Source organism: Xiphophorus couchianus, chromosome 13 (genome assembly GCF_001444195.1).
Source record: "Xiphophorus couchianus chromosome 13, X_couchianus-1.0, whole genome shotgun sequence".
Lineage (NCBI taxonomy): Eukaryota > Metazoa > Chordata > Actinopteri > Cyprinodontiformes > Poeciliidae > Xiphophorus > Xiphophorus couchianus.
In genome coordinates, this window is record NC_040240.1 from 8,750,478 (window position 1) to 8,774,039 (window position 23,562).

Consider the following 23,562-nt stretch of genomic DNA (forward strand, 5'->3'; position numbering starts at 1 on the left):
TCCTAATTGGTGCTGATAGCTCAAGGACCAATTATTTTGGACTTCATAGGACCAAATAATTTGTATAATTAATTACTTGAGCCTGAAACTCGTTGTTTTATAACAGCTCTTGTCTTTATGTCAAAAACCTTTTTATTATTTATTCATAAATATTAATATATTATTTTTGCTTTTAACATCATATTTTTACCAGTCCCTCTCTCCAGAAATACATCCTGTCACATTTTCAGTTGGTGTTTTATTTAAGAAATTGGTGGCACACTGCCTCCGACCTCGATTTAGACTGGATTTGTTTGGTCTTGACTCCATCAGATCAGCCTTTAGCCTTATGGATAAACTAATATGTTTTGTTCTGTATCATTGCTCAATGAGTTATGTTCCACTGGAAAGGTATTTACACCCTTTAACATTTAAATACTGTTAAATGATTCCCTTATGGAGCCTTTTCTGTACATCAAGCTCCACTTTAGATGAGACTCGGCAAGAGTATGTTTCTTCATACAAGAGTTAGGTTAAAAATGATTAAAAATGTGTACGTTTCGGCAATAAATTCTGTCGTCTTGTTTGGCCACGCTTCGTGTAATTGTGCTTTTTGTGTTGTAGGAAGTAGTCGAGGAACTTTCAGAGGATATTTTGACAAAACTACCACAAGACTTTGACATCCAATTGGTGATGGAATTATATCCAGTTGTTTATGAAGAGTCGATGAACACTGTGTTGAGGCAAGAGATTATCCGCTTTAACAGGTAAGACTGACCTCTGCCCCGCTGCAGTCACATTAGAAAAGCTATAATAATTTATATCTTAAGCTGGTTTCTCTTTTAGACTCACGGAGGTGGTGCGTGAAAGTTTGATAAACATTTGCAAAGCTCTCAAGGGCCAAATTGTTATGTCCTCTGAGCTTGAGGATGTCTTTAACAGCATGCTGGTTGGCAAAGTACCAGGAATGTGGGCAGCCAAGTCATATCCCTCCCTTAAACCACTAGGGAGTTATGTGGCTGATCTACTGAGCAGACTACAGTTCCTCCAAGTAAGAATGATTACAAGTTTAGGCAGGTATATGATGTCTTACCAAAGTATTCATACCCCTTGAACTCTACAAAGTTTTTTTTTATGTCACAACTACAAACTTATTTGTGTTTCATTGGGCTGTGTTTATTTATTTATATTCTTTTTTCAAATAATTACAAGGTATGCTGTGCATTGTATTTCACCCAACTAAGTATATGCTTTGTAGAACTTGTTTTTGTAAGAATTACTAGTGCAGTCCCTTTCTCATCTGGATACTGAGTTAATGGCCTATTTTCTTTGGAACATAGCTGAAGCTCAGTCAGATTGTTTGATGGACATGATTTACATTTTCAAATCTTTCCATAAATTCTCACTTGAATTTACTGCATGTCTGGACTTTAACTAGGTCAACAGACTTTCCTTAAAACCATTTCATTGTAGCTCTGACTGGACGTTAGTCATTCTGCTGAAATGTAACCTTTCTCTCTCTCGGGGTATTTGCAATTGCTAATTGTGGCACTCGTTTTGGATTGATTTTCTATTCAAGCTTCTAATGTATTTAGCTCCAGCAATCTCCCATTTTCATATGGGTGTTGGGAAATCTTACAACTTTCTTTCAACAATGGCCGTCTTCTTACCACAGATAATAGTTCTGTCAACAAATCCTTCCACCTGTCCTATGCATTTCTGCAGCTCCTCCAGAGTGACCATAAGCCTCTTGGATGCTTCTATAATTAATTCTTCTTCTGAAGCCTTCAAATAGCAACTGAATTTATCTTGCGATTACGTTACATGTACTCAATTTACCAATAAGGTGACTTCTAAAGGCTCTTGTTTGGGTTCACTGGATTTTATCTAGGTCCACGAAACTAAACAGATACTCATCTTTTCTTTCCAGTTTGCAATTATACGCTAATCTGTGATACCCTACTACATAAAATCCTTTTAGAATACATTGGGATCTGTAGCTTTAACTTAACAAAATGTGGAAAAGTTCAAAGGATATGAATACTTTTGCAATGGTCTGTAAAGCTTTCTTATTTCCATATCTTTCTTTTGAGTTCTGATATTGGGTGAAGTTTAAAAGGTATTCATGTAAAGATTCTAATACCTTTACGTATTATGATGGTGATCTGTACAGGACTGGATAAATGAGGGCCCACCTACGGTTTTTTGGATCTCTGGTTTTTATTTTACCCAGTCGTTTCTAACTGGAGTGTCTCAGAACTTTGCCAGGAAGTACACCATCCCAATCGACTATATTGGTTTTGAATTTGAGGCAAGTATTTGGTTTCTAACTTGATGTAGTCACTTTTAGTCATAATAATGCAGTCTTATTTTCTATTTCTATTCTCATTCACACACCAGGTGACCAAGGAGGAGACCCATATGGAAGAAAAGCCCAAAGACGGCGCGTACATTAAGGGTCTCTTCATGGAAGGAGCGCGCTGGGACAGGGAGAACATGGTCATTGGGGAGTCTCTACCTAAGATTCTCTTTGACTGTTTGCCCATCATCAAGCTCAAACCAGGAGAAATGGACAAATTTCTCCACGAAAAGATCTATGTCTGCCCTGTTTACAAAACTAGCGCCCGTCGAGGTACGCTGTCGACCACTGGGCACTCCACCAACTACGTCCTGTCCATCGAGCTGCCCTCTGACAAGCCACAGAAACACTGGATTAACCGTGGGGTGGCGTGTCTCTGCCAGCTTGACGACTAACAATCAGCCAGTTTTTAAACTGCTGCTGATCTTTTCAGCTGTTACACAAGACAATGAAATACATGTTTTTGCAATTCAAGAAATATTCTAGTTTATTATTATTATTTATTTATTTATTTTTTTAAGCCAAAAGAACAAGTTTTTGCTTTAAAATACATTAATCACTGTGCCAGAATAAGATAGAAAGGATATTTGCCATGCTTGAGAGATTTTGCTCTTTGTTGTCTTTGCCACTGTAGCTGAGAGTATTTAGTAGAATTCTGTTCGAACAAAGGCTGCATTCTGTAATTTATGCAGAATTATGTTTCTTTTCAACATTTTTTAATACTTATATTATCTGTCTTATACTCAGGTTCACTTACACTGATGGTACATGTGTTCCTGGATTTTGGATCAGTCATATTTCAGACTTTTCTACCTCGGTTTTATACACTTCTAGAACATTTACAATCTCTAAATGTAGAAGTTCAGAGTGCCATAATTCAATATGTAGATGTAAAATAAATAGGTAAATGATTACTTAAATGTGTGATCAATTAAACATTTATTATTGTAAACAAATATTTATTCTATTACAAATATTACTGGCTAAATATGCCATTAATGAGGTGGCAGACAGGTGCAAACGCGCAGAAAATATCGAACTGTGCTGCAAATACATGCATGATGCAAACTCCAAAACACCCAAACAAATCCATCAGAAAAACACTGCAAACAAATAATGCTGCAGTCACAGAAAACAGCAAAAGCCCGCCAATAACAAACATGCAAACAAAAATGTTGTAACCACAGTAAGTAGAAGCAAGAGGAAAATTGACAAAACTATACAGTGGCTGACAGGTGCAAATGCGCGGCAAACAGCGAAACAAGCTGCGAACGCCAAAACACGCAAACAAAAAAACAGAAAAACGCTGCAACTTAAAATTGCTGATAACACAGACAAAACTGCTACAACCACAAGAAATACGAGCAAGGGGGAAGTTTCCTAAGTGTGAGTAGGATTGGAGTTTTTCCTGGCTGTTGGCTGCATAAAGTCACACTGTGATGCCTCTCCCATTCTTGATGCTGCAAACTGCCAGTCAGGTGGCTCTAAGAAGGCTATTACACTTTTGCTTAGCTTACAAGAAACAGAAAATTGGCTAGTATTGAGCATTTAACAGGTGAAAGGCCAGACCATGAAAGCAAATCCACGTTTGCTTTCCAGTCCAGCGATGGACTGGACAGGTTGCCAGTCCATCGCACAGCAGTTTAAAATTAAATTTTTGATAACAAAGTAACTCTGAAATCATTATACTTGAACAATGTATTTATCTGCTGTAGCAGACAAATGTGGGACCTGAGTTTTACCATCATGTCAACACTTAAAAAACGGATCCTATTATCTGTCTTTATCCAGGTCTGACATTAGATGGCAGCAAAGGCAAATCATTGAGCCTCAACAGTGTTAAATATTAGTTTTTAGACATAGGGGCATACAACTGATCAAATAGTATTTTGAACTTTTTAATTCAGCTGGTTTTGCCATAAATTCATAAATTTATTGTTTTATTTAGAATTTGAATAATGTCCCAATTGCTAAACATTGTAATTTAAAGCTAACAAAAACACCTGTGAATGTTTTTCATGTATCGCCAAACCAAACTTAGATAGATCTTTCTCAAAACTGGGATGCTTGATATTTAATGTATAATCTAAACTCTCTTAGCTTAAATTAGCTGAAAACAGAGGTGATTGTGTTTGTGTTTGGGGGTTGTGACCTCCACAGTTTTGGTCCTTCAGATTCCTATATTTTTGATACTTCCTTCTGACGAACACATCAATGCTCACATCAAAGTTACTGTCTTCCATATCAAACCGCTTGCAAAAGTGAAGCCATACCTTTGTTTTAGACACTTTGTTAAGAGCTTTCAACAGCTGTTACAAAGGGCATTATTTTATTACTTTGTCTAAAAGCTTTGCATAATTTAACATCTTGTACCTCTCCGAGTGTGCACAGCCCCTGTCTAGATCACTGAGATTTACAGCGAGATCGCTCCTGGCTGTTCCAAGGTAAAATTTAAAGCACCAGGGAGACCAAGCTGCTTTTCCATGTCACGACCTCTCCAACATCAGATGCTTTAAAATCTTGCTTGAAAATCCACGTTTGCTTTCCATCTTTTGAATCACAATGAGTTTGACTCAGTTTTATTTGCGTTAGTTCTTACTCAACTCAATCTATGTAAGATTCTGGGTTTTTTTTTTTTTTTAAATCATTTCCCTTACATTTGTTTATTTTATTCTTCAGGAGCGCTGCCCTTTGGTTAATTAAATATGCTTTAGAAGAGAACTTGAATTGACTAAAATAAAACTTGGAATCATGGTTTTGAACTCAGGATCAGGTTACCCAGAGGCCATGTATGACTATTTATACATCCACTTTTAGTTGACTTTTTCAAAAACATATTCAACCCTTTTGGGATTGAAGAAGCCACCAAATGAATGTTTTTATTTTCTTTATGCATGATCAAACTCACTAAATCAGTGGAAGATCAAACACTTACTTCCTCCTATGTAACGTCTAGAGTTAGCAGATGCTCCTTCATCCGCCTAAATCTGTAGATGTATATATTTATACATCAGTTGTATAAATATAACTGATGAAGTCTGCAGTCCGACTGGAGCCCAGAGAATCTTACTTTGTTCAGTTTTCATTACATATGTTCCTTCAGTTTTATAGTTTTATCCCTGAGCAGTAAAAGCCTTTTACAGTTATTTTATTATGTAAATGTGAACCTGATGATGAAATGATGAGAGAATGTCCTCTCTTCAAATTAAGATTCAGCATTTCAAAATTCCGTAATGGCACTGGAAAAACAACGTCTCGTAGGTGATGTTGAGCCTAATTTGTGCAAGTGTTGCAATTGTCAAAATAAGAGATTTTGTTTCTCCTGCAGAGCCCCACAGTCTGGCAGAGTCAAAATTAGGGCATTAACATTCTGTCTGTTTGTGTTCATACCGTGCAAATTAGAAAGCTCAGCGGAAAGATTTCAAGAAAAAAGCTATCTCACTTATTTTAGATGACAATTTATTAATAATGATGTCCAAACAGTGGACGACATTACAATTTTGAAGTCAAATCAGTGGAGTAGGTTTACAGTATGGCCAAAGAGTTATAGGAGCTTATTCTCATTGTCAGCAAAAGAAACAGGCAAACGGTGCTTTGCTGCCAGCCAGTGGGTGAAGATGTATTATCTGCAAAGGTCATTTCTCATTCTTTTTATTTCCTTATTTTCTGTGTGGGAATTATAATACACAGACCAGCTTAGTCTCCAGGTCCTATGGATGGATGAATAAGATTTTCTTCCAGTGGAACACATGCATGCTCCAGTGCAAACCTTAGTTTCTAAACTTAAAACAGCATTTTCATTATTAATTATTATTATTATTATTATTATTTTGGTGAGAAGAGGTAAGGTGTGTTTAAAACTGGGTGCAAAGGGAAGGTAGCTATCTATGCAAGAACCATTGTCTCTTTATATAATATCAATTAGATCTATCTCTTTTTTAAAAATTATGGCAATAAATGAACTTTTCCATGACATTCTACTTTTGTTTTTAGATGCACACGTAGCTTTTTTTTTTTTAAAATTATTATTATTATTTATAGACCAATAAAAACACAACTTGTACGAATAAAACACGCAAGCAACTATGAAGCGAGATCAGGATGGTCCCAGACGATGAGCTTTCTCTCACCCTCAGACAAAGGCGAATTGGAAAAGTCATCGACATCATCTTCATGCTCCAGACAGCGTTGAGGGGGTTTTTGACGCGCAGCTGGAGAGAGGGGCAGATCAGCCCCCCCACGAGCTGCTTAAATTCTCTTTACGCAGGCGCACACCCAGCTGTGACGGAGATGTGAGGAATGTTTGATGGTGTCGGACTGGAAGGTGTGTCGCTTTTAGCTGTTGCTGTCGCCCCAGCTTTGGTCGCCTCCCCCCACCTTTCAGTTAGAAAAAAAGAGAGAGAGAGAGCGAGAGAAACAGACAGACAGGGGGGGCAGAGAGAGAGAGAGATAAGTTTCCTGTCCTCTTGGTGCTACACTGTCGCCGATCGTTCACTTCACACGATGGCACGCCTGCGTCTGTGTGCGAAGCCGCTGCTTAGGGATCCCCGTTACCTCCTATGAGAAGCGACAAGGGGGAAAAAAAAGAAGAAGAAAACAATTAAAAGAAAGTGTCTCCATGTCTGAATTCGGACCGCATAAGAAGAACGACGTCGGCCCACCGGTTGCTGCAGACTGGAGAGCGGCGTGCGGCGGGGCCAGCGCCGGAATGAGCGTGGAGGCGCACCGGGGAGGAGAGCCCGTGTCAAACGGAAGCTGCAGCGCGTCGGACGCCGTCAAACGGGTCCAGAACGAATCCGGCCGCGAGTCCCCGACGTGGGAGAACCCGGGCTCGGAGTCGGCTCTCAAATCAGCGATCCCTCGACGCAGCAGTCTGATCAAGGTAGGTCATCACTTCGGCGAGGAGGAAGCGGCTCTTTTAAGCACAGATGTTTATGGGGGAAATGCAGAGCAATCCCGAATAGATTCTAATAACCGGCAGGCGTACATAAAACGGGATTTAATATAGATGCATCTTCAACAGAAGCCAGGCATGAAGGTTGTGCTCATGGGAAAATGCCACGAAATGAAAAACAAAGTTAGATTGGAAGAACCCTTGAGTAATATTAGACAGATGCGTTTCATCACACCTTTCGTCCAACCCGAGATGCGACCACTACTGTTGTTGTTCAGTGAACTGGCCTGCTGTCAGCTTTTTCTTTGCATGTCAACCAGCAGAATAATCAGTCACACCATCTCTGCACATGTGCCTGTTGCTCTTGAGAAAATTCTCAACAATCTGCTGAACAGGCCAAGAAATATGGTGCTAGATGTGGAAAGCGATGAATGATCATCTTCTCATACAGCCAAACGTGTCATTTTAAAAGCTAAAGGTACTTAAGATTCCAAAGTAGTTTACACAATGCTTTGCAGAAGTGAAACTGAAACTTTTTTACATTTTGTCTCCTTACAACCACTAACATGAGTGTATTTTAGTATGATTTTGTGACTGGCAAACATTAAATAGTGCATGCTTGTATATTTTTTTCATGAATGAAAATATGCAAAGTGTGGCATTTATGTAGCCTTTGCTACAGAAATTGCGACTAACGGTCTTTAAAGCTTGCCGAACTAGAAAATGGAGTCCACCCTGTGTTTACTATAACCTGTAAAAAAAAAAAAAAATAAATAAAGCCATATTGCCACTGTGCTAGTCACCACAAACCACACTGGTGGAAACTGCAAATGTGTTAAAAGGTATTCTGAAATTCTGGTCAGATAAGACCATGATGTAGCTTTTTGGTCTTTACTTTGTGTGATGAATATGCTGTGTGGTGGGGGGGAAAGAACTGCACACAGTATCCCCAGTGCTAAACATAGAGGTGGCAGAATCATGCTGTGGGGGTGCTTGTCTTTTCTGTCGGAAGACTTCCTACTTGCTGTATTTTTGCAGAGGAAAAAGTGGAGAGTTTTGCTCGAGATGACCCAAAGGTGCAATTTCTGATAGCTGAAAATGTGGGCCATCAATGTCGATTTGGAGCTGCTTCATACAAAACCGTGTATACTTTTTCTTCAGGGTATCTTTCTGCTACGTGTTGTTCTGGTTGTAACATTAACAAGTTTTAAAATGTTTAAAGGGCACGAATGCTTTTGCATATATTATTGGATGGCAGGTATTTCTGCTCATAAGCACGGATTTAGCTGACAGAAGAAGTGGAGGAACTGAAAAGTGAACTCATCCACAGTCCATTTTGATTGAAGTGGGAAATTACATTCTTTCTGCCTTCTTCAGTTCACCGTTAACCAGGCTTTGATTTAATCCTACTCCCTGGACTTGCAAGTGAATAGATGTGAACTTTATTTAAACATAAATATCTACATTCTTCACGCACCTTTGCTTTTGAATATTAACCTTTAATGTATTGCCATATCAATATCCACTAATCAATACCTCATTCCCTGACTTTGCCTTTTACGGTTTTGGTCCCCCGGGGTCATGTGGGAGGTCTTATGGATCTCCAGCTGCAGCCTGTCTGAAGGGCTGCTGCCTGAAAAGACATGATTATTTGAACATGCCATCATCTCTCCTTCTCGCTCACTCTGTGTGTCTGAGTGATTGGCTCTGAATCAGCAAGACAGGAAGCGGGACCCGTTGGCCAATTTCCTCGTACAGTTTGTGTTGCAATATTGCTATTAAGCCATGAGCAGTTGGTGGTGACAAATCACTTTCCCTGGAGCACATACACATGCATGCACATAAAATCAGACAAATGTTTCTCGCCTCTTTGCCCACACACAGGCCTGCTCTCGTAGACGCTCCTCTGCTGCAGCCAGCTCATAACACGAACAGTCTGAAATGGACTGGAGTTTCTGGAGCGTCGCACGGAGCCGAGAGTGGTGTTAAACGACTCCCGGTGAGGAGCGCGCTTCTGATACGCGGTGTCACGTCTGATGTTTCAACGACTTTGGAGTACCACTCTGGTGACTCACAAAGAACGGGGCCGATCAGAAACGCGGCGCCTGCTCTACCGTCTTTTTTGCATCGATTGGGAAATGTGGGTTCGTCGGACGTGTTTGGCCAAAATGATTCAACTGGAGCAGGGGTTCGCCTTCCAGCAGGAAAACGACACTTAAGCATGCACGTAAAGATGCTCTGGAATGATTTGTATGAATATATTAGTTACCAAGATGGCCTAGTCAAAGTCCAGACCTAAATCTATCCAAACCTTTCTTGTCATGACTCAAACGTTGCTTTCCCCAGTCATTAACCAAATCAAATCAATGGTTTGCATGCTGCTGTCACCAAAAACATGTCAGCACATGCGGACTTTCATAATTGTAGCTCGTCCTTGTAATGTTAGACGTTATTAATCCAGTTTGTCCACATAATAGCACGAGTGTCTGCTTTGCTGGAATACTCTTAAGGTCACAGTCAAGATTCTTCAAAGCATTATTGTGGGGTGGTATGTCGGGTTGATAAACGGGAAATGTGACATTCCAGAATGGGTTTTCACAGGAGTTCAGACTTTGTTTCCACTGTGCATGCGTGTGTCTTCCTGGTCCTGTCGGCAAAGTTAATGAGAGCATTTTATTAGTCTGTATCTCGCCCTGTCCTCTAATTTTCCTTTGGGAGCAGGGGGAGGGCGCCGGTTGGGGGTTTTTTTGTCTCCTTCATTCGCGTGACGGCGATACAGAAAAGGACAGCCACTTAGGTTAAGTACGCTTCAAGTTCATCTGAGATGTAGATATCAATCGTTCACCTCTCTTCCTAATAAAGACACCCATTTGTTCTGACCTTTCTTGTAATAAATTATCAGAAGGGGGAATGAAAAATAAAAAAAAATCCTCATTTGTCCTGCCAAGAGACACCAACAGGCTTTCCGTTTAATGTCTCTGTGTGCTTTTCATTCCACTTAAGACGGCAAATTGGCATTCCAGAAGTCTCGGATGGTGCCTCTACTCCTCTCTCAAGTTTAAAGCTTGTATTTCTTTTTCTTTTCTTTTTTTTCAGCAAAGACGGGAAAAGAAAGGCAATCAGACGTAAATTTGAAGAGTTTGCAAAACTCTGACATCTTAACTGGAACCGTGTGCTTTGTTCTGATGAGACTTCAATTAAGATGCTCAGCGACAAGCACTACAGTGTGGATTTGGGGCGAAAGAAAAGATGAGCGCGTGGAAAAACACCTCCTGCCGTCTGAGCGGTGTGGATGATCTGTGATGCCGATGGATAGTTTTTCTTCCAGAGGCCATGGGAACCTTGTCAGAGTACTTGGATTCATTACATTTTTGAAGTACTTGGATATTTTATAGGCTTCAGCAGAGGAATAATCAAACGCATATGGTTGGGTCAACAGTCAACACAAATCTTTTAATCGGAAAATAAATCAACCTTTATGGCCACCTGAATCTCTAGGTCTAAATTCTATTAAAGTGTGGTGAGTTGAAGAGGGAGAGTGAGGATAAGGGAGAACCTGGGATGGTCTACAAAGATCCTTCCTTCTGAACGGTCCAACATCATAAATTGTTATTGGAGCAAACCGAGTATCCTCCAGTTGTCAAAAATAGGCTGTACAAATTATTAACTGGAGGGTTGCTGAAGATAATTCACTTCTAAATTCTTTAGTGTGAGATTTTGAGACTGCAATAATCGGCTCTTAACTTTTTTTCTTCTTTATACAAATCTGGGGTGCCATATGTGTGGCCTGCATTATATATGCATGTCTGGTAGTGAAGAAGCATTTTTGCGTCTGTGCCTGTTTTCCAGCCCGAAGGGGGAAGCATTAACTGAAGGTAAGGTGTCAGCACAAACCCTGGGGATGATAGCAGATTCATATCAAGCCCTGCCTTAAACTGTTTTAACTGGAGTGAGTAAGAGACGGGGAGGGAGTCAGGCGCCCTGCTTATTGTCCTGCAGCGAAGAGGAAATGCTGCTGTTATTTTTTCCTTTGCATCTAAATTAAGCATTTTAATAAAAGCAGCATTTTTTATTAGCCATAAACCTTCAGGACGTTTCTTTAAGTAAACACTGCAGCGAAGTGAAGTTTTGCAGCGAATCGCTCAAGTTTGGCCTTTGGGGTGCTTGCATAAATGTTTTCGTTTTCCCACATGAACCTGGGAGATTTGCTTCAGGATTATTAGTCATTCTAATTTACTGGAGGCGAGGCTTGAGATCTGGGAGGCTGTTTCCTGCAATAGTTGTGTACTAAAAGATGCAAACAAAATCAAGTTAAGCCAGGTGTGCCAGAGGCAAGTCCAGTCCCTGAGAGCTACTATCCTCCAACTTCTAGATGCGATTCCTTCGCCAACACCGCAGAATCAAAAAACTGGTTTGCTACAAGGCGTCTGCAGAGGTGAATGACGTGCTGGTGAGGGACTTTAGCCATTTGTTTCAGATTTGTTGACATAGGGTGCATCTAGAAGAGCCAAGAGAGGCTAAGGACTGAACTTTGGCACCACTAAGCTAATATTGTGAAAATGGTTAGTCAGTCGTAGTATTCTTACACTTCTTTCAAATTGTTTACATCTTGTCTACCACATTTTCTTTTTCTCTACTGAGCATCCAAAATGTAGCCACAAAAAGGATGTAAAAATGGTGGGGGTTTCTTCAGTAAGTTCATAGTGTTGTTGGCATCTTAAGTGTCTAAAACACTCGAAGCTTAGACTTGGACATCCTTTTCTTAAATCAGTATGTTTTATGAAAGGTCTGCAATAAAATGGCGGCGTCTCAGTCCCAGTAATGACAAGGTTATTTTGAAGTGAGCCGCCCTTCCAGCTTTACTGGGCATTGTAGTGATTCTAGGTGGCGCGTGTGATCAGCTGCCCGGGAAATCTAAACCCAAAACACACTGCAACTGTGGCGCCATGCTTCATTGATCTCCATTTCCCACTAACTGAACGGCTTGTGCATCTGTTCGACAAGACCGAACGGATCCCTGGACTTCAGCCAAAGGTAGTTTTTTTTTTTTAGATGCTTTAGGAGGGAAAACAACTGATGAGGCATAACTTGTCACAGGTGTGCTTTAACTTTTAAGACAGAGAAATGTCAAACATTCATTCTCTCTAGATCTTGCTCCACTTTCCAATCCCAGTGATTCCACCTGTTGGATTTGTCAGCTCTGTCAACACAAGGCAACTGAAGAGCTGCTTTCTTCAATAAAAAGAGCCCAAAATGTATGCAGGATTTTAGGCTTACAGCACTCCTGTTCCCTCATAGGCCTTATAACATTAGCTTGCACTTACTCACAATAGTTGCACCTGCAGATTCTGAAAAACACTGAGAATCTCCAGTTTGAAATCTGTTTTGGTTCATTGTGACATACTGTAGTTTCCAGCTGGGCTAAACAAAAACTTTAAAAGTTTTCTTCAACATGCCCAAGATGATCAACAATATATAATCTTACAATCTAAGTACAGTTTGGGTTACAGGAATGGGCTCAGGTTTGGTGACAAGGTTATGATTAGGGCATGAAAGAAAATAATTCAAAGGGTGAGTGCTGATGTTTATTTTTGAAGAGAGTTTTTACTTATTTATTTTTTTTTAGATTTTATCTTTTTGGTAACACTTTATTTGAAGGGGTGTGCATAAGACTGACATGACATGACATGACTTAACTCCTGTCATGAAAATGAAAAAGTCTGAACTTAGATAATTTTTCTAACAGAAAAAGTCTTCATGAATGCGTACGACTGTTATGAAGTGTCATTTGGTAAATAATGACACTTGCAATGCAAAGTTGACCATTTTAATGGACTTTTGATACAGGTTTAATGCAATGTATTAAAAGTGTCATTATTTACCGAATAATGCCAACTTGACACTTTTAATGGACTTTTAATACATGTTTTAATGCAGCTTTGCTTTAAAATTGTCAAAATTTACCAAATGACACTTCATGACAACGGTTGTAAATATTCATGAAGACTCCTTCATGTTCAGGACAGGTGTTATGTCACGTTTATGACAGTTTCATGTCAGTCTTATGCACACCCTGTCAAATAAAGTGTTAGCTTATTTTCTTTCTAGTTCTATAGAACTAGATATATACTTCACAGAGGTAGTGGAAGCTAACTAGCTATGTAAATCCAATTTCTTTTACCCATCATTCTCTTGCAGGCTCCAATAACAAACTTGACTTGGAAAGATAGATTTTCTTCAGATGAACTATGCCTATGAATCTTTTTGTTTTGAGTTGCTAAAATGTTCAAACAAAAAGCCACGCTGTCTGCCACCTGATGCCTCGCTCATGATTTTTAGCATCAAAATTGCTCTTCATTAGTTCTCTTTGACAAAGTGTCATGGTGTCTTCACGTCATTACATTTTGTGTCACAACCTTAATTTAAAAGCATGATTTTAAAGTCATCTTTATTTCCTTTTGGTACTATTCTGTTCTTTAAATGTCAGTTATTCGTGTTTGTATAAAATCTTAATCATCTATAATTGCGATTTTTAAAATGACTTCCAAAATTCAGACGTGTGGGGAAACAAAAAGTGACTTCAGGGCGGCTCTACAGGTTGTGAATCACCACAGTCACTTCCTCAGAGACACTTCAGCGCCAAAGACCTGGGGGTCCATTTCTATTTTTGGCTCTGTGGAAGATTTTTAACTATACAATTTGTTTTATTGAATTAGAACTTACTGGGACCTCTTCCCCGACTTTCTTTTACTCTCTGCAGAAATCAGAGACTTAATGCTGCAATTCATAACAAAGTAAATTATTTTCTAATGGGAGAAAGTACATTCTGTCTAATACCACAGATCTAAATGTTTTTTACCATGTAATTATAGCTCAGTTAAATTGCCAAAGAGAGGTGTACTTTACTCATAAAGGCTCTTTTTATATTCATAACATCTCTCAAATCTCTCTTGGCACTTTGATCACCACTTTCACGCTCACAATCGATGCCCATCTGCCTGTTCTTGATGTCCGCAATTGCACCCGTGACGCTTGTCAGCTAAAACGGTGTTTAGCTCTCTTAGGAGATGACCTTGTGAAACCAACCCTTGTTTTTTTAGTTGCTTCGCTGCATTGTTGCATGCGTTAGCGATTGTGCATACTTGTCCACATTGGCCATCAAAGGGTTTGGAGCGTTAAAAGAGCATCTGCTGCTCTGCTCACCGCGAGGGCTGGGGTTTATAGTCGGAAACAGCAGTTGAGACTGCGCGCTCACCACAGTTTCTGTAACTCATAATTACCGTACTCCGAGCAGATTGACCTGACCACACTGCTTCCTGCTCTACCTTTATCTGAAAGCTCAGCGCATGTGTCACTCACTCGTTTAGATGAGCTAGAATCTGCCAATTAACCCACTCTACTGCCTTGTGTAGGCTTTCACACGTTATCATTTTTTATACAAACGCATGCAGAACATCTGCAATGGTGCAACACAGAGTAGAACATGATTGAATTTAGTGTCCTCTGAATAACTCGGGAGGTTTATTGGTGAACATTAAATAACACAAATTATTTAATCCCTCCTTTATGGAAAAGAAGAAAACTGCTGTTTACAATAGAATGGACAGAGGAAACAAAGCTGGCGATGAGACTAACATTTTCGTTTTTTTTTTAAACTATTTTCAAAATGCTGCATGTGGTGGAACATTAACATTGCAGATTATCCCTGAACACACCACCCCAGGATGAATTGGTGACATTTGCCTTTGTTCAGGCAGTAAGAGGCTGGTCGGGTGTGTGTGATGTCAGAATCACACATCACTGTCTGATGCATGCACGTTTTTTGTGAGAGTATTTTCCAATTGGTTGGACTATTACAGGCCTTAATGTCTTTTTTTTTTTTACCCCTCCAGGGGGTCTTTTGTGGGCTCTAGTGTCCCTTATATGACAGTGGGCTGACAGGAAACGGGGAAGGAAAGGGGGAAGACATGCGGCAAATGTCGTCGGGTCCGGGAGTCGAACCCGTGACGGCCGCGTCGAGGACTCAAGGCCTCCAAATATGGGTCGCGCTAACCCCTACACCACCACGGCACGTCCTTAATGTCCTTTTTTATACTTTATTTGAGAGTGGTGTGGACATTTAATGTTGAAATAAGAGAATTGGAAAATGTTGATTTTTTTTTCCATCATGTGACATCACCAGCAGTTTTGCAATTACTTGTTTTTCGGATATAATGCGGCCTAAGTTAAATCATAATTCGTCTATGAAAGTTGCCCGATCAAAGCCCAGGATTAAATCCAATTCAAGATCTATGCCCATATTTGAAATGTGATGGTCAGACTGACAGACCCTATTCTGTCAGTCTGACTGAGCATGAGCTACTTTTGCAAAGAATGGGCAACAGTGTCACTTTCTATATGTGCGTAGCTGGAAGAGACATACCCCAGAAAACTTCCAGCTGTTACTGCAACAATAGGTAATTTGACAGGGTATATATAGGCATAGGGAGGCTGAATCCAAATGTATATTAAACTTTTCTATATTTTTTTTTGTTAAAAAAAAAAAGGGACAAATCAAACTTTTTTTCCTCACTTCAGAATTATTCTCTACTTTGTGTTGGTCAATCTCATGAAGTCCCATTTAAACCCCAAGTCAGTCGTGACAGATGGCCGCTCACACTTAACCAGGTTCTGCTTGAGGTTTCTTCTTCTCCACTGTCTCTACATGCACGCTGAGTAGGAGTGAATGCTGCAGGTCAGTGACTCAATGCAATCTGCTGGGGTTAGTTAGATAACAAGCGTCTGAACCAGTTTGAATAATGAACCGAACTTAACTGCACTGTTTGACAATTGGGATGAGTTGGAATGCGCGTCTGATTGGATTGAAATGACTTCTTTAGTAAGGCGCCTTGAGATGAGGCGTGCTGCAAATTAGCGCTAAATACATAAACTAATTTGAACTGAATTGAAAATACACTGGAACTTGTAATGTAGCAAAATATAACACTCAGGAAGTACAACCCCTTTTTTGTAATATTTTGTACATGTTCAAAAACTGATATTGTCAGCTGGTATCTTTTGTTATTTTAATACTGTGTTCTCTTACACAAAAGGATATTGTGATTAGTTGGATAGGAAGTAAGGTTTGTTTTGTTGTTTTTCCTATTTCCATCAATTTTAAACTTTTCAACTGGGGTTTCCCGCAGTAGATGTTAGCAGTCACTATCTTACCTGCACCGCGTTAAGGTCTCCTGATTTGCTCCCTCCATTTGTTGCGTGGACCGAGCCAAGTGACCCAGGCCTGCATTCCTACTGTTTTTAGGTCATTTGATTCATACATAGTAAAAGATTTATTACCAGGACATAATTGCATTTTTTTCCCCTTATTTGACCTTGAGAAATAAAGTAACCATGAGTTGAAAACATTACTACAGGTCTCGTTGACATTTTTCTTCCTCTGCTTGTGCTATGTTGTATTGCGTTTCACTGGCCAGTTGGGCTAAACTTGTCTGACCTAGGTAACCCTGTTTGGACAACAACTTTACTGTAAATATTAAAATCTTTGACTGCACATACCATCAGATTTATAAAATAAATATTCATATGAACAAGGCAGAGTGCTGAGAGACTCCAGTTGCACTAATCCTCTTTGAAAGTGACCTCTGTCTGACATTACGTTGGGTCAACTCTCCAAAGAGAACTAATCTGTTTTTTTCTACACTGAGGTCATTCAGATAGACTCCGACTGCAGGCTACATGCTAACTATTGATAACGGTCCATTCTTCAAAAGAACCCAAACTATTCCTTCATCCTATATCATGTTGCACAGGGTTGGGGGAAATGTGTTTGCTGAGCTAAATCTTTAACGTTCCCTTTGAACGCACACAGTGCTGCAGAGATCTTCCAGGAAAGGCATCAGACAGGTCGAGATGTTTATCAGCTGTTAATCTGAACATTTCTTGTTTTGAAGCTAAACATGTGCGGACCGTAAAGCTGGGTGTCGTTTTGCTGTCTTTGCCAGACGGATAGCCGGCCACTCTAGCAGGTTTTTTCTCAGTCTTTATTCATGAATCACTAGAGGTTCTCTGATCACAAAACTTGAGGAAATGTAAAGTTTGAGAGAGCGCTCTGCTGACAGGTCACTAGTTCATCAGATTGTTTGCCTGGAAGCCAGCTGTCGATCTCTGACCTTAATCTCTACAAGCTGATTTTTCACATTCCTCTGTGACTCAAACTATGGCATCGTCATGCAATAATTGAGAATGATGAGGTAGTGGAGACAACTTTTTGGCTCCAGCTTATTATTTTGATTCATGTCTTGATCCTCAGACAAAGTTAATGACTGTGAGGAGCATCCCAGCAAAGCCTTCTGGGAGTTTGAGGTGGCTCAGTGTGAAGAGCTTCTGTGATTTTTGTACACTTTAATGTTTAGCCATGATGTGTTTTGATCCTCTAAGCATTTCATGAGAACTGCCGTGACTGCAGTTGACCTGTAGTCATTAAGATTACAGATGGACTGCTTTGGAGGGACACTGAGATAATGGGAAATGAACGCGGCTTGTTTCACTGAGTTACTTATTGCTGGGTTCAGCAACAGCCCCACTTAAATCACACGGAGAGTGTCTGGTGTTTATACTTAAAAAAAAAATTTAGCAAATCTCAACACCAACTTTAACAATTGTATGACAGCCCTGTAAGATTTTACTTATTTCCAAGCTTTGTTTTTTTTTTTTTTCCAGGGTAGTTGGAGAAAATTAAAACTGTGAACTGCTTGAAAATATTTTCAGAGAAAACTGCGTTTATGACAAGTCTTGTAAATGGCCTTACTATAACCGTTAATTCTGGAAGCCCTGCTAGTTTGATGCTTTTAGAACTAAGTGCCATGTTTCATACTGTATCATTGTATCCTTTTATCGAGGCTTGAGCTTTGTGTGGGTATTAATGGAGCCACTTTACAGTGGTTTAACTTTCAAAAGGAATAGGAAGCTTCTCGGTACAGATAGATGCTTATTCCTCAGGCGCAGCATCTTAAACTTGTGTGTGGAGTTCCTCAAGGATCCATCGTAGAGCCACAATTATTTCCCTTACATGTTGCACTTATGGCTTGTCATTCAAATCTATGCACTTCTAAAAAAACAAAATACTCTTTGAAGCTGTTTTTTACTCTCTTGCTGATCTAAATACTTGGATGAACTCCAACTTCCATCTCAGCAAAGCTAAACTTTAGGTCATGGTATGTAGGAGAAGCAATCTTTTGAGTCTCATGCTTGAGTCGTTTCTTTCTAACAGTCAGTCTTCTGCCAGGAATCTGGACTTATTCTTTGACTGCATCCAGAAATTCACAAAGCAAATCTGTTTTGTTTTTTTTTTGTTTTGTTTTCAGCTACCTCTGTTACCTCTGTTGTAAAGCGTTCTTTTCTTAAGACTTTTAAAAGATTGATCCATGCTTCTATTCAACTCTCCTGGATTATTGTAATTCCCTACGTTAGTTTAAGGCAGTCAACCCTTAATCGGTTGCAGCTTTTACAAAATGCTTCTGCATGTCTTTTAGCTGGAACTAGAAAACAAAAACGTATAACTGCAGTTTGGGATTCACTCCACTGGCAGCCTGTTCTGCACAGGATTTGATTTTTAAAAAACAAGTCCAACTGGTTTTTAAGGTTCTTAATGGTTTCACCCTGTTATATTTAGAGGATATTCTAAATATAAGAAGTACACTGTTTCTTCTAAAATGCTGTACATTCACAAGAACACAAGGATCAAACAACCAGTTACTCTGAGATCCATTCAGAAAATTAAGGGTTCCTTCTATGTCGCATCCCCTAAAAGGTTCTGTATAAGAGCTGGTCATAATCTTTAAACTTCTCTTTAAAGTGCTTTTATAATCCCACCTCTACTGTTAGGCTTTTGAATTAAATATAACATTTTAAGTATTTTTGTTTCACACTTTTATTTTTCTCCTTTGGAATATTCTGGGTTTTTTTTCTTTTCTTTTTCTTAACAACTCCAATTGAATATTTTATTCTTCTTGCATTGCAGAACTTTAATGCATCTTCTCTTTTAAGTACAAAATAAATAAATAAAAATCGACTTTGACATGGTATAGTTAATAGCACTTGTGATGTAACACTTCCTCCCCTGCTGCTTTCATACTTTCTCCCAAGATGTCCTCTGTAGCTCTGCCACTTGACAGTATTATAGCGTCTGAGGAGTGGCTGAGCATCATGTATCATCCAAAGTGTCTTGTTAGGAGATGTGGTTGAAATGCCTTTTTTTCTCCAAGTGGTATTTTCAGGACTTCTTGTACATATCACCAGTAACTCCAGGACCTGTTGTTCAAATGTCATCTAGTGTGATAAGTTGTAGTTAGTCATAGCTTGACATGTTTTTTTTTTTTTCATGTCTTAGGATATTCTCATGGTATCTTCAATGACAAAAAATGCAAATAAAGCTGAATTGCAAAATCTACTGTTTTCATTTAAAATGAAGAAAAATATAATTTATAGTTTTGCCAACATGTTAACTATAAGTATATTAGTCATTATAAGTTGCCTGAGCAGTTATCCTGCAGTCACTTGCATTACAGACATGCTGCTTATAGCTTATCAAGTGTGTTTGTAAAGCGGCCTTTGCTTATTTAGAGTCATAGGTGATAGGTATTTAATTTCCAATTATTACGTTTTTGTTTCTTTTCTTTTTTTTTAGTAACTGGGAATATCTCTAAACTGCACACTTAAAGAACAGTATGCAGCAACAGGTGAGGGAGGGGGTCTGTACTGTCAGATAAAAATTGCTGACTCTCTAACACCTCCTCTGGTATCTCATAAAAAAAACGTTAAGCATCAGGAACGACATTAATGACAGACTAAATCCGTTTAAGGGGAAATCAGAGAAGATGCATGTGAAAAGGCAGAGTCAATCCGTTTCATTTCTTGTGCGCTGGGCTTTATGTGATCAGTCTGCTGGTCTTTCCAGCAGAGCAAACTATTGACCAGACTCCAGTACTGAATTGTCTTGTGGCTGCACTTCAGCATGGTTTTGTTCAAATATTTAAGTATTAAAAATCTAAGAACAAAACTTCTTATGATATTGCTTATCCGTAAAGATGCACAGTATGGCAAACTTGTACTGCACTTGTACTATTACTTCTCCTACTGCTTGTGTTTTTGCCACGTTCTGTGAAACACTCACTTTTGGTTCCCGTCTCTTCTGAAAGGTTCAGCAAACTTTAAATGGTCAATGATTTTTGCTTTTCTTTTGCGCTTCCTATTTTAAGAGGTTTTCTCTTGGGAGGCATTAATCAAAATACTTTAAGGACGACGTAGTTGTGCAAAAGAAGGAAAATCTCATCGTGCCAAAATCACCGTTTCAGGGCGGATCTCCAGGGAAAGTCTAACTCCCTCTGGTGTAGACTTTAAAATGTGTTATCCTGGAGACCTTTGCATGCACAAAGTCTAAAACGTGAACACATCCCTTGAGACATAGCAGTGATATATCAAAGTCTTTGAGTTCATAAACCATCTTCAAAAGTTAATGTAGTTTTTCCAGTGAGAAAGAGGAAGTCAAGACAGATGTGGTTTCAAAGCAGTGCATTGGAAACCTAACAGTCTGGCACCTTGTAAAGAGATTAAAAAGTGCTCTGTGATGAAAACTATCTGCCTGTAACTTGCTACAAAAGAAAGTCATCATTTATAACAAAATCTGAAATTTTAAACATTATATTTCTGTAATTTCTGCTCTGATTTTGACCTGGATTTTGATGACATGCATGCAAAATCTTTATTAGCCAATGCAGTGTAATTTTGACAGTTGTAGCAGCGTTATAGCTTCAGCGGAGCGCCTCAACTCGCACGCAGACATTGACTCATTTCAATCAATGGTAGCATTACCTCTTCATTACGTCTTCAAGTTTTTTCAGAACAATTTTAATGAAACGTTCATTTGACTCGGGTTTGCAAAGCTAAGGGAATGTCTAAACCACGCAGGATGCCAGCTCGTAAACCCTGGAGTTTGTCCATCCTTGGGCTGTTTGATATTGGGTGGCCGTGCAGCGGTTTCGCAAGCCTCACTTTTCTTCACATAAACAATCTCTGTTTTAACCATGAAGGCACTGCAAATAATTGATAGTTTATCCATTATTTAGATTTAACACCGTCTCCTGACATCAGCAGATGCATGTATTGACAGCACACACCTAAAAATTATTCTTTTTATTTTTCTTTTGCCTGACTTGATGCTCAAACAGCCAGAGTGGCATCAGTGGCCTGGCTGTTCACTCACTGCTCAAGCTCTCTATGTTAGCTTATCTATGTTTCCTGCACAGATGATCTAAGTTGCAAAAGTGCTCACTCCACCCCTTTTTTTTCTCACCAATAAACAGTCGCACATAAATTTGACAAACTTTCATTCAAAATAAAATATCAAACTCTCTGCCTTATGCCAAAAGTTCATATGAACTTTGTAGAAGTTCATCATCTGTGTACGCTACTCTTTTCTTGTCGGTTCATTTGTCCCTTTTTTTTTGTCTTGGAGGAGGGCATTTCAAATTCTGTATTTGCATAAACAATGGTGAAAAGCTTGGCTATATAATTTCTACATTCAATATTTCTACGTTTTTATACCCCCAATTTACTCTTCTTAGTGCAAGTATAAGAAAGACCAAGAAAGACTGTTGTGGCAGGATGTTAATTTTCTGTCCTTTATTTTCTCTGTGAATAAAAAAGATTGTTTTTCACCAGATTAACCCTTGAGTGTAAACCAATTAGGATTGACCGGTGACATAACCTAAAGCATAGCTGCTGTTGCTAATCATCTCCACAGTTGGTTCCTCATGATTCAGGGTTGTCCTATTGTTTAGTGTCTGGTGTGATTCAGCTGTTTTATTATGATCCTCTGCAGACGTTTCTGCCGGGGACGTTTGTTGTAGACGTTAGCGCGCCGCTTCGAAAAGTTCTTTCACATGCACTCTTTTATTTCTAACAAAGGAAAATCAAAGCCCCCCACTCCGTCGGTGGCGCTGCGCTCTCGGTTGAGTGCCTCTTTAAATAAACAGTGTTGCTAATAATCAGTTATCTTCTGTCAAACAAACAACTCACACCAGGCCACAGGCGGAGCTGTTCTCACATCCCCACCCATGTTCTCCTGCTCTCACCTAGCAACTGTCTTTCCCTCTCTTTTTGTCTTAATTAGTGGATCAAAGATGCCACCCACTAATGACCCATATCTAGGTTCTGCTGACTCTGAGAAGCTATAATTAGTGATACAAGCACGTTGCACACAAAGGCCCTTGTGAAGCAACCTCTACGTGCCTGTTAGCTGCTTAATGAAGGCACCGGGACGATCTTTTTTTTCTCATTTTTATTTCCACACACAAAAGACACTGCAGTTTACTTTCCCAAGTGGAGCCTAATCTCTTTTGTGTATACGTCTCATAATTTTTGACTTCGACTTTTCCCTGTGTGACGTTTGTAATCTTGCATTCTCCTTTGTAACAACCGCATCCTATAAGCTGCGCCTCTTAGTCTCTCTTCCATTTCTCACGCACTACATTTATTTAGACATTTGTCCGTCTGTTCAGTGTCTCAGTCTCATGCTGCAATGGGAATAGCACGCTCATCAATATCCATGTCCAGTGAGCATGAAACGTATAACAATTTCACTGTATTTGCAGGAAAATTTCAGGAAACACAATCAAATTGATTTTATTTTTATTTTAACAGACATAATTGATTAAAAAATAAGTGGAAATAGTTAAATAACCTTGGACAAGTACATCGCAGGGAAACACAGAGTCACACAGAACAACCAAACATTCACACACACTCAGACCCAAGGACAGATTGGAGTAACCCATTGAGCTAACAGTGATGTTTCTGTGGGAGGAAACTGGAGTATACAAAGAAAGAGAGTGCTTATCAGATGGCATCATCTCTACTAAGGTTTGACGGCTGTGTTAGTATTTTCCACCCGAATTCCAGATATGTGCTGGGCGCTTTTTAAAATTATTCGTCCATCAGATTACCTCTGTAGAAAACATCATGTTCTTTGGGATTTCCTATCTTTTTCTGTTTATACACTCATCAACCACTTTATTGAACTAACTTCTCTCTTCTGAACTGTATTGACACATGAGGAGTTGGATCCAACAAATTACCGGAAACGTTTCTGAGCTGTTTTGTGCAGAAATGATATCCTGCATTACTTTTTTGCAGCGAATTGGCTAATTGCCCTGCTGTTTCCTTTCTATTATCTTACACCAGTATGCCTATCATCCTGTGACCTTTGACATTTACAAAACATTTCTGGTCCTCACAACTGCTCCCCACTGGGTAGTTTCTGTCTTCTGGGACA

General features: G+C 39.4%; 2 protein-coding genes across 2 annotated transcripts in view; both read left to right on the forward strand.

The window, feature by feature from the left end:
• Positions 1–6,912, forward strand: part of dnah3 (dynein axonemal heavy chain 3) — a 31,759-nt gene extending 24,847 nt beyond the window's left edge. Inside the window, exons 59-62 of the mRNA XM_028035454.1 lie at positions 604–746; positions 826–1,030; positions 2,153–2,290; positions 2,380–6,912. Of these exons, the coding sequence (XP_027891255.1) occupies positions 604–746; positions 826–1,030; positions 2,153–2,290; positions 2,380–2,733 (840 nt within the window). The 3' untranslated portion in view covers positions 2,734–6,912. The remainder of the gene's footprint in view (positions 1–603; positions 747–825; positions 1,031–2,152; positions 2,291–2,379) is intronic.
• LOC114155531 (inactive phospholipase C-like protein 2) overlaps positions 6,889–23,562 on the forward strand; it is a 38,356-nt gene continuing 21,682 nt past the window's right edge. Inside the window, exon 1 of the mRNA XM_028035455.1 lies at positions 6,889–7,220. Coding sequence (XP_027891256.1) covers positions 6,957–7,220 — 264 coding nt within the window. The 5' untranslated portion in view covers positions 6,889–6,956. The remainder of the gene's footprint in view (positions 7,221–23,562) is intronic.